The sequence below is a fragment of the Neolamprologus brichardi genome, chromosome 17, assembly GCF_056152115.1.
Source record: "Neolamprologus brichardi isolate AB-2024 chromosome 17, ASM5615211v1, whole genome shotgun sequence".
In the NCBI taxonomy this organism is placed as follows: domain Eukaryota; kingdom Metazoa; phylum Chordata; class Actinopteri; order Cichliformes; family Cichlidae; genus Neolamprologus; species Neolamprologus brichardi.
Window position 1 is genome coordinate 27,766,141 of NC_142120.1, and position 12,520 is coordinate 27,778,660.

General features: G+C 37.1%; 1 protein-coding gene across 2 annotated transcripts in view; it reads right to left on the bottom strand.

Moving 5' to 3' along the window:
- The window catches only part of brinp3a.1 (BMP/retinoic acid inducible neural specific 3a, tandem duplicate 1), a 62,280-nt gene that overhangs the window by 26,495 nt on the left and 23,265 nt on the right, over positions 1 to 12,520 (bottom strand). For both annotated transcript variants that reach the window (XM_006797816.3, XM_006797815.2), the window contains 2 exons: positions 8,988 to 9,178; positions 7,248 to 7,432 (listed from right to left, as the gene is read on the bottom strand). In XM_006797816.3, the coding sequence (XP_006797879.1) occupies positions 7,248 to 7,432; positions 8,988 to 9,178 (376 nt within the window). The remainder of the gene's footprint in view (positions 1 to 7,247; positions 7,433 to 8,987; positions 9,179 to 12,520) is intronic.

Below are 12,520 nucleotides of genomic sequence, written 5' to 3' on the forward strand. Positions count from 1 at the left end.
TTATTATAATACAAGTTAGGAGCATTTTACTGATGAACATTCATCACTGCTGCAAATCTCTCATATGAATAATTCCACAAAACAGCATAAAATGTCACTTAGTGAGCTTGTGTTGTCAGATGTTTGAGCAACAATGGACTTTGAATGGCTGCACTTTCTGCTTGCTGGAGAATAAAAGTACAAGATGACATTAATGTTTCATGTTTAAAAAAAAATTCATCGCTCATCTCAAAATTGCCTCATTCTCTGCACCTTCAAGAATTGCTGTTCCCTTAATCACCACGGCGCAGTGGATGTGCAAATCCACATTTGCATCTGAGATGCGTTTCCGCCTGTTTATTCAGTCTTTGAGGATTTCCGTGCATGTTTAAGACCACTTTGTTGCACGGGCTTACACTCTAATGTCAACCAAAGGGGGGGATAAGCTTATAAAGTATAAGCAAGAAAAACGAGGAAGAGGAAGCAAATAGCATCAGAATGTGATTATTGTGTGGCTTTTGGAATGGGAAAAAAGGTACGGGGGGACAGAGGGGGACCTCTGGTAGCAGAAAGTGCAATTTAATACTGAATGTGCTTTTATGTTCACTAAGGGAAACTAAGCTATGCTTTTTTACTGCGAGTAGTGGAAGAGGGGCCGAGGGAGCGAATTTGACTCTGTGTTGTTTTAGCTCATCGGACATCACCTCTGTTAACCTACAGCACATGAAAAAGAGGAAGCTGGGAGAAGAGATCTCCCAGCTTCCTCTTGACATCTAAAGTCAGATTTCAGCTTTGCCATAATCACATTCTTCGTCTACCAACATATCAAGGACAGGAACTTATGTTAAAATTTGGTGAAAAACATGGTTAAGAGCCAAAAAGAAGAGCATTTATCTTCCTTTCTGAATAATGGCCATAAAAAAAAAATCTGTCCATAATGAATTATTCATCCATGCTCATGATGACAAAGTACTTTGTCTTTTTTCATTTGGTTTTCTTTATCATCGCATCAAAACAGCCTCAAACTTTGGAAGCCCTGTGCTCTGAAATTGTTGCTCAGCAGCAGTTATCTGCTAATCTTCAGATGCTCAAACTTTATTTGTGCGCTCCTTAACTTGAACAAACTGAGTGTAATGGCTGAACAGCTAAGGCAGGCACGGCAGATTGGCTCAAGCAATCCTTATCACTTCTCCTTCCTGTCAGTGATATTCCCCTCACACGCTTAGTTTAATGAATCTTCAATGTGGACGAGCTGGCGCAGCAAATAAAAGGTAAGTAGGATGACTATTGCAACTTTTCCTGTGTACTTGGATCCTGGGCTAAAAGGCCCTCTAAATAAGGCTTTTCTGTCCTCGTCTCATCTCTTCTACTCACCCGCATATGACACCTTAACTCGTACCACAAAATGTTTGACAAATGACGGCAGCTCTCAAAGGAAATTACTGAAATGGAAGGGCTGATTCATCACACTATGTAACAGCAGAGCCATTTTTTTTTCTTTTTTGCACTCCTATCTCATTTTTCCCGTCTTTGATTATTTTCCAGAGCTGCTTCGCTCAGTCCTACAGGCCTTCAGGCCAAGCGTTTCCACCATTTAAATATGTTATCTCTTAAAACCAGGGGACCAATGCTCTTCTTAAAGGCAACTTTGTTTTGGCATTCGTCTTCATTTGGGTGAGGTAAAAATCCATGTTTGAAATTAAAGGCTGGTGATGCTGTGAATATTTTACATCAGTCACCTGAAAATGCCTCACAAACAAACGTACCCTAGAGGGCTTTTTCTCTATTCATCTCAATCAGAGGGGTTTTTAGCAGCACTTTGGTTCAGTGGTGGCTGCCAAATCAGCTCAACGTCCTCTTGCCAATTCACTTTAGAGAATGTACAGTTTTATCTCTGATGGACTGCGTAGTGGGGCATCACTAAGGACAAGTCAATGAAGAATAGGCTGCATCTGAGGAAAAAAAGCAGGCAGTTTGGCTTTTTTTTTCTTTGTTCCTGCAGCTACACGAGGAAACAAACCGGACAGTCAAGTTTTATTTATTTATTTTTTTCCAAAGTGAACAGAGCCCTGCCCGTGTTTGCTCAAACCTATTTAATATTAGTTTATAGATGCTGTTTATTTGTGATTTGGATGGTATTCAGTTTTCAATGTAGGAATTTAGATAATAATTTGATCTTTAATATGAAAAATTTCAGCAATTTCAACTGGGGCACAATACATCTTGCTCACGCTCAGCAGTGATCATTACGCTTCCGTTCACCTCATTTTTGTGCTAATTAGCAACTTTGTCATCCAGAATTATCTCTTTCATACTGAAAAATCTATAGCTGATGTAGCTTCTGCTCTCTCTTTCTCTCTCACAGCAGCTGCACCCACACAGAGGCTGTGAACTGTTTGAGAGAACAAACTAAGACAACTTCTGTTGCTTCTTTCTCTCTCAGTGATAACTTTCAATGTAAAGACACAGCACACCCATTAACATTTGTATATGGTGGTCTTTTCAGACATGTCACAGTTATAAAATCACCCATCCACCAAGGGTTTTTATTCACACTAACTACATGCTTATCCACTTCACCTAACATCCCTTTTATAAGAGGATTAATAATGGTTTTGTTTTTCCTACAAACACTGTTGCCTCATTTAGCAATGCATGTGGATGACTTCGTAACTTTGTGAGGTTACAGTTAAAAAAAAAAAAAAAAAACTTGCACACATAATTACTACTTATTTCTTTGAACAGGTCCTGTTTACCCTGACTAGTAATTTTAGATTATTGATGCTTGGCCTCTTCAAAAAGGGCTGTCTTTATCATAATAGATTATTTCAGTAGGTAAAAAAGTTGGCTGCAATGATTCAGATTTCACCACAATCGGTTCATAAATTATAAAAAAAAAAGGCAGTTTAATACAAAATACTGTGAAGTGACATCATTTTTTATATGTTGCGGTCTGGCAGTGCTTTCCATTGAGACATGGACATGGTTAAATTACCACATAATTACCACCTGCACATTCTGAAAATCTTTTTTCCTACTGATCCCTAACATGTGTCCATGCTGTAAATGCCAATAAAGTTGTGGTCAGAGGACGTTAGTATCTAAAAAGCTCTTATGAAGGCAAACGACCACAGATAGAGTAACACTTTCTAAGATTATGAAATTTATTATTAATTACCAAACAAATATGCTAGTACTAACTCTGGAACCTTCAGTGTGTAGGGTTGGGGAACTCCGGGCCTCGAGTGCTGGTGTCCTGCAGGTTTTAGATCTCACCCTGGGACAACACACCTGAATCAAACAATTGGTTCATTACCAGGCCTCTGGAGAACTTCAAGACATGTTGAAGAAGTTATTTAGCCATTTAAATCAGCTGTGTTGATTCAAAGACACATCCGAAACCTGCAGGACACCAGCTCTCACTTCGGTCTTAGACAGTAGTTACAAAGACACCAATTTGGACACATCAGAACCTGATATTGTGCCAAAATGTGTAATGGACACACATGCAGAAGCTGCATTACCATAAAATAGTTAAAGGCAAGTGAACAAAAAAACCTATAGGATACATTTCAGTCATTTCACATTCAGCCCTTAATTGTCAGAAATGATTAAGCTAGGTGGCTAATATGTGTGTGTGTGTATATATATATATGTATATATATATATATATGTATATGTATGTGTGTGTGTTAATAATGTCTGTTTAAATGCTTTTCTGCTGTTACTGCAGCTTCTGCATGTGTCTTTTCACGCTTTGGAGGAGTGAAGTGTGACATAGATATGGTGAACAGGCGTGTCTTTTACGTGTTTTGTCGTGATACTGGGTTGCACATCAGGCTTGTATGTATTCTTAAATTAAACAGAATTTTTAAAACAACTACATATCCACATGTTTTTGTAAAACTGGTACTTTTTCAGTAGGTTTGTAATGCGCTCTTACATTTTATGACCCCACAATCAGATCCATTTACTGATGAATATCATTTTGTAAAGTTACCTTGCAATAGTTTTTACTATTTATTTTGATTCACATATTTTACTGTGTACTAATTCTCAATTTGGCGTCGTTCCTTATGTGTGCTCTGTTATCCAATGTGATCTCATTTTAAATAATATCAGGTAATTTTACATTGCCTCCTCATTTTCAGCTCAACACATCTTCAAAATATTCAAGACATGCTCTCACATAAAGCTTGTTTCTTAGTCAGTGGCACTGCAGGAAAACATCAAAGATCTATAAGCGGCAAACATTGATTTGTTAGTCAGGTCAGGTATCTCTGTTTTTTAGCAGATCCAATCTCAAAACTATCACTGCAGAAGCAGGTGTAATCACATGACAAACAGACTGAAGAAGCTAACCATGTCTCAGACTGGTGTTTTTATACATTGTTATTGTTACCCACATTCTTAGATGTTAATCTGTGGTTTACCAAAGGTAGGCGTAAACACATTAAAGCCACGTGAAGTAACAGATTCCTCTGAAAACATAGAGAATTTTAAGTGAAGGACAAACCCAGCCTATTCAATTCATTCTGCTTGACAACAACTGACAGAGTGATATATGAACACACCCTGGAGGTATTAAGCTGTAAAAGATGCAGGGTGATAAGTCTACATAAGCCTATCTAGATATGCTCAAAATGCCGCCTCATATGTAAGCTTGTGAATGCACACATTAAAGTGAGAAGGGAAGTAAACAGTATTGCTCACTTCATGTCTTCTCTTGGTTGCTCATTGAATGTGCATGTTTACTCAAATGTCACATCAAAGCCAACACAACAATGCAATACTTGCAAGGAAACTGGTGTTTTTTTCTAATTTCTCAGCTAAATAATATTAAGAAGGTTATTCAGTTTATCAGCTTTCAAACATTATAGTTTCTTTTAATAAAATAAATATTGTATTTGACGTTTCAGAGTTATTTTTTTCTACAAGCAAATTTTTAAATACCGTAGACTATATATAAAAGATGTAATCACATAACACAACATTCAGTGCTACAGATGCCACATTGGCTTTGTGGAGCCCAATATAACATGTTTGGATGAGAAGGTGGAGTGCTGAGTTGTCAGCTAACACCACCTAGCTTAGTAAACAAGTTGCCTATAAATGCGTATGGGTGTATTACAGACTTAATTGCTAATTAGTGATAATAAGTAACATATGAAAATAGTAGAAGTTTGAAGACCAAAACTTGAGTATTAAAAATGCCTATATCCAGAAGCTACAGCTGCATGCGTCAGTAATTAGCTACCATTATAGGTATGAGGCAAACTACCATTTTTTATACCAATTTTTCAATTCAATTGCATTTTATTTATATAGCGCCAAATCACAACAACAGTTGCCTCAAGGCGCTTTATATTGTAAGGTAGACCCTACAATAATACATACAGAGAAAAACCCAACAATCATATGACCCACTATGAGCTTTGGTGACAGTGAGAAGGAAAAACTCCCTTTTAACAGGAAGAAACCTCCAGCAGAACCAGGCTCAGGGAGGGGCAGCCATCTGCTGCGACCGGCTGGGGTGAGAGAAGGAAGACAGGATCTCAAATTAGGGCTATAAACTTTAACAGACTGTAAACATTTTTTTTTCCTCTTGTAAAGCCATTTTAATATGGACTCCACGGGGATTAACTCACTTTTGAAAGTAGCCTAAAGTGATTATTTAAGGAATTACAGTATTTGGATCTTTATAGTGGCTTCATTTTCAGCCCCAGGTAGTTGTTTTTCTTTTCTTTTACATTTTTACAAGCCATTCAAGATTTAACATGTATTATCATTGGTGTGACACAGGGTTATAGGACTAGTCTCCTACATTACTAAATAAAAAATAAAATCATTTATAAGAATTAAAGATTATTCTTTAATTATTTGATGACGGTGGTAAGCCAATATAATTTGTGCTTGGCTTACAATCACAAAAAATGAATACTTTAAGGAAAAAAAGGTAAATGGAAAAAAAAAGCATCTAAAATATTCTGGTACAATTGTGCCTTCTATAGAGAAGAAGAAAAATAAATATATTAAATACACTCAACCTGACATAATAGCGCACGTCTATTATGGCTTATATATAGTAATTATACTTATAAGCCCTGAGGAAGCTTATCTTAGTATAAAAAATAATAATTATAAAATGAATTCCATAAAATAAAATGAAAGCTTGACAACCACTGTTATAATACACATTTTGCCCAACAGTTTTGTAAGTAAAACTATTAAGCAATAAAGAGGTTGCCTCACTAATGGCTGCCGGTGGATTTTTGGCTAGAACATTAGGTAAGGTCTTAAGTGCATTTAGTCCTAATGGTTCATTAATTAAAAATGGTAAGAAAAATAGCTGTCATTTAACACGGAGGTTCCCTGTCCTTACATAGTTCTAATCCCCTCAACTAAGGGCTTAGAAATATTTTAATATTTCTATTTTGCATTTGAAGCAGTGCACAGTTGCTCATCAAGGTCCTTTCACAGGCTGTAAACTGCATAAAGTAAGTGGTAGTAAGTGGTTAGGACTTGGCAAGTACTGACCACTGGATGGGCTTTTCTTGATTTAGTCAAATAGCTACTCTCTAAAGGGAGAGCAAGAATAATTATGCAACATCATGAGTACACACACAGCCACATCAGTGACACTATCTTTTAATAGGAAAGTAACGTTTGGAAATAAAAACCTTTTTTGTAATAATGTGTATTATTAAAGAAAACATATACAGCATTTAATGGGGTAGTTGGACTCCCTTTATAGTTCACCTGAATGAATAAATGTAAAAAGGTAACAATCCCACAATGACCTCTTATCAATTTGTGTACTATTCAACCAGTGGAAAGCATATCAATGGGCTCTTAATATGCAGGTACAAATATAGTTGTTGAATGTGTGCATACTAAATAAATTTTGGGAATAAAACAAAACAATAAAAAAAAGCAAAAGCAATCACTGATTGTTGACACAAGCTCCACTTGTTAAAATTAGCCAAATGTGCTGATTGTATGGTTACGACTGAAATACACCATACTGGCTGTGATTGAATTAATTCTTTAGTGAGGGGGCTAATCAAGACCACTTTGCTATGTTTTGAAAAATACAATAATTATGGTTATCCAGTGAAGCAACATCCAAGCAAATTGGAACAATAACTCAATGAAATGGCTGCGTGCATAGATGGAATGCTATAACAATGGGAGCCATTTAAACGATTTGCAAATAATGTGATTCCGTTATTATGTGTGACTGAAGCCCAAAGAGAAGCTGACTTTACCTTGATGGCGGTGGAGGCGATCTGGATGTGGTGCAGCTTGTGCAGGGTGCTCTCCCTGTCAATGAAGTAGGAGGCGGCCAGCTGGTGCAGAGCTTCCAGCGTCACAGCTGTGCCATTTGATTCACTCGCTTCTGATGTTCGACTCAACTTTCGCTTGTCCACAAATATCATTAATGACTCTTCCCCTGCAAAAACGCAGACGCAGTGACACATACAGATTGATTATTTATGACTCCTCCGTGCGAACATCATCATACTCTTTACATTAAACTCATAAAGATGGAAACCTGCTAAGAGAACAAACAGCCCTTGTTACTACACCCTAATTTAGTCATGACTCTATTGCTGTATTGCACAAATTGAGATTTGTAGAAGTCTTATTATTTATTATTTTTCAGATAAAAGCTACATAAGTTTTCCATACAATAACCCCGTAAGCACAGGTGCCCAATTGATCCTGCTAGAAAAATTCCTCACCATTGCGCTGATCTAAAGGTGGTGGGAATGTGCCAGGAAACAAACAAACAGGGGAAATTAAGAAGACTGTAATGCAATAAAAACTGGACATAGGCACTGAAGGACGTGCAGTTCAAAAATCAGCATTGCAAATGTTTTTTGTACAGAGGTTGCAAAACACAATACTTTTTGTTAGCTAGCATAACTTTATATATTACAATATTCTTACAGAGCACTACTAGCACAGGCTAAAGGTAATGCTGCGCGTTATCTTTGGCGTGCAGCTGTATTTTCTTTCCTTTTGTTTGCAGCCAATAATGTGCAAGATTGTCTCTCCGATCTATTTGAATACTGTTGGTATTCAGAGTTTATGCACAAGAGACAAAAGATGAAAAGAGCCAAACAGAGCAGCTGGGAGGTGATTGAACACCAGATAGCTGGGGGCTTTGCTGCACATTACAGCACTCAGGCTAACTTAGATCTATTGTTATGGAAACAGATGATCTACTGACAGTTTCAAAGACAGATTTTACATGTTGAGTCAGAAAATCTGCGTTTAAAAAAAGATTACAAATGATTCCACATTCTTGGCCAAAATTAACTTAAATATTTAGAGTAGTTGAACGAGTGCAAAACAAAAAGCTTTTGAGCATTAAACATGTTTAACTGACAGACTCCCTGCTGCTAGAGGTTTACTCTTATTCTGAAGATTACCCTTGATGGCAATTTACTTATTTGATAGACTAAAGTCAAAAGCAACAAGAATAGGCAGACAGAGACACTGTGCCTGCATATGTACTTGGTTCTTTTTAATAGAATAGTAGTTGGAACACAAGTTACAGCAATAAAACTGTGAAACTAAATAAAAGAGTCCCTTTAGCATTTTTTATTTGGGTTTTGAAGTAGAGAAGAGAATTTTAAAGATGAAAGGGAACTGAAAATGCTCCAAAGTCTCAACAGACAAGCAAAACATGAGGCTTTTTTTCCCACTCAGTCAAATTCACTCTGGGTCTCAAGCTGAAATACTTGTAAAGATCCCGAAAAAGTTTCTTTAACCCTCTGTGGTCCAAGTCGTCACTGGTGGTGACTGGGCTAAGATTAGTGTTAGGGTAGGGGCAGAGTTACGGTTGACACCTACGATGACTTCGACATCAGAGGGTTAAAATTTCTTGTTTTGTAAAAAAGGCTGTGTTCATCTGGCTTCCTAAAACATCACCTTGTTATTCACGTTTTAAGACAAGTCAGTAAAAGCAAAGATAACCACAAGCTGTGTTCTTTATTTACCTCCCAGTGTAGCAGAGAGCAGGAAGTGGGTCCCGTATTTCCTGATAATGTTGTCTGTGATGGCGCTAAGACTGGGCCTCCTGCCCAGCTGCCTAATGGTCTGGAGGAACTCGGGGTCCAGAGGCAAGGAAAAGCCATTGTTCTCTTGTCTCTCCAGGGCCAAGCTGTTCACCTTCCATCGGCCAAACTCCCTGCAATTTCACACAAACACATGCTCGCTGTAAGCAAAGGAAAACAACAGCATGAATGTTGCATTCGAGCTCGCTTGAAAACAGTCCAGCTGAAGTCAAATGTTATATGGACTCCTCCATAATAAGGTCTTGATTAGTCTTTCCTTTGCCTTCAATATATGAGAAGAATCTATGTTTTGGCTGTTTTGGGACATTTCCTCTAGACACACAATGCAAAGACTAAATCCACCACATTGATCTGAACAGTAGTTGCAAAGAAATGAAAATAGGCTCCCTTGCCGTTTTAAAGCAGGCAGGACACAGCTTACCCCTCACAATGAGGCCCATATTCAGAACTGTTCCTTGCTGGGCATAAAATGTGATGTATGTATAACCTCTAAGTGAATCATGTGTGCCACTCTTTAAAAGATGAATGACCTCATGCTGTTCCTACCTCTGGCTCACAGAATTGCTTTGCACCACGGTGTAAAAAATATTGTGTTTTTCCACCAATTTTAAATAATAGAGCAATCTTTTCACATCTCCAGTCACTGTTTGAGGAGCTGTGGCTGGACAGTCTGTAATCATGCGTGGAGTCTTGCTGCTTTTAGGACCTCTTTTGGAGAGAACAGGCTTCATCTGTAGCCGATTGATATTCAGCCTCGCCATGGAGTATGCCAGCTGCCTTTATCTACCAAGTGCAGACTGAGTGCTGCGGCTTGATGCATAGATTAGTGCTATTCAAATACAGCTGGTAATAAATAAGGTTCTTCCCGCAAACTAGCAGGGGAGAAATCTAAGACCTTTCAGTCATATTGGGTAGTTGACTTGGCTTTTGGGAAATTTGTTCGAGGCGATAGGGTAAATTATAACCTGTTATATCAAAGAATGGCTGCAACACAAGCATAACATGTCTTCTCAAAGATGTATTACAAAACCAAATGAACTTTAACCCTCTGAGATCTGATTTCTCCATTTGCAACAACCCCAACCTAAACCCTTCCTTTAATCGTAGGCAATCAGAAGATGAATATATTGTTTTATTGAATATATCTCCAAAGTGTTAGCAATCAGGGAACAAAAACATTAAATGTTCTCACTGGAAGACATCAAAAACTATCTAAATGTTTCCAGATAGGTCTTTTTTATCTTTCTCCAAAACATATGTTTAGGGATACGTTTACTGCTTGCGAGAAGTTGATTAAAGTAAATCATCAAGTTCTGGGAAATAATTTTAAAACAATAAACCTTTATTGCTTGTCCTTCTTTTACGCATAAACTGTTACAATTGTTATTACTCATAATGTCCAAAGTTTCAAAAAGTAAGTCAGCATAGGCTTCGCGAGGCGAAAGTCCAGGCTTCAGACAAGTTTTCTGTCATTACGCACCATCGGTTCAAAAAATTGAGCATTTTGTTTTTGTTTCCATTTTAAATTCAGACTTTTAAATTCACTGCAGAGCCTGGTCAACTTTCACACCTATATATATGTATGTATAGATATGTATGTATAGATATATATTACATGAAACCCAGACAAATCATCTAAGATTTAAATCGTCAACAAATATTACCAGAAATACCAGAAGGTTGAGAAAAAGATAACTATTTATTTTTATTTGTTGCTGTTACTCAGCAGAGAATACAGAAAAACATCTCTACAGTATTTAATTGTGTCCAGCATTATCCCTTTTTTAAATTGATCGTGTAATGGTTCACTGTGCAAGATGCTCTAACACAGCAGCACCTCATGTCAGTTCTTTCGCGTTATATATATATATATATATATATATTTTAAATTACAATTTCCACAAAACCTTAACCACTGAAAAGGTGCCCACCAGTTTCCATGCTTACCTTCAATTAAGTGGGGATCATAATTGCATACTATATTGCATTTTAAGTCTTTATCAATATGACAATATCCAAAAACCTAAATGCTGTAGGTCACCAGACTAATATACCACTGCCATTAAACAAACACTCATAAACTCCAGAAGATTTTTAATTAGTAAATGAACAAGTAAGTATATGAATAAACAAACAAACAAATAAATGCAGTCTACCAGTGGTGATGTAACTTATTAAGCTTCATATTGTTTTACTTCTATTCTGAGATGCAGAAGCCTTCTTTATTGCCCACAATATTAAAGCCAATGTTGAGATGTAGGTCATCTACTGTAGTCTTTTTTTGTTACAAAATCTACTTTATCTGTTTGCCTAACTGTCATTTTCACACGTGTCCATGCCCTGGTTTGTGTGTTGATTAGATCCAATATTCACAAAATATTACATGTACATGCACTTAATAACAAAATATTGTACTTCGATATTATACCTGTTCACTGATCTGCACACTGTTGATTTTCACACCTTTTTAATTTTGATTTTTAACTTTAATTTTTACTTGTTTACTTGCATCTGGTCGGAAATTGCACAGCATTAAGCATTTCACTGCATGTTGTACCCTGTATGATTGTGTATGTGGCAAATAAAAGTTGAATTTGAGATTTGAATATTCCTGAAAACTCCGGTATTAAAAAAACAATATTCCTGTATCTTTATCGTTTTCTTCTTTCAGACACATAAAACATAAACATATCTCCCTGACATATGGTCAGTCTAGTTATTTTTTTTACTCAGCTCTGCTGGGATTAGCTGATTGTCGTCTTTGTAGCTTGCCAGTACGTGTGTTGCCAACAGGAAAGTTGTAGCGTGCCCTCTGATTGGTAAACTATGCACCACTCACATGGTTGAAGGTTGAAGGGTGTTTCTCCCATCTCTTCCCTTTCTGCCTTTATAAATGTGGATACTGACAGAATGACAAATAGCTAATAATAAATGATAATACTGACCCGCTGATAAATCTGTCTGGCTCTAGTGTTGATTCTTTGTAGGTCTCTGTTGAAGGTTAAATAGCATTCTGTTGTTATACACTGCTTTGCTAGGTATTTCTTTCAGGAAGATGTAATCTGTATTGTAACTGAAGCTTTAGTATCTTTCAGAGGATTTCACAAGAGATAAAAGATAACAGGATAATACTGACAACTTCCACATGCCTGAGCTACCAGCGTATGTGATATATATAAGAAGCAATCTATCAAACATTCAAAAAACTATTTTTGCTGTAGATTTCTTCACATCTTGAAATGTCCTTACAAAGAACCCAGTGAAAACTGAGATTTATCACCTCCCTCTCGAGTACTCGAGTACATACTCCCTACATTCCACAGACACACGCCAGCTTCAAAATGCAAAGATAAATGCACGTGCATTCACACACCCTGCAGCTTTAAACATCTGAACAAAGCTGCCCTTGCTGCAACAACTTTGCTATCGCCCAGAACATCGCATAGTCCCCATGG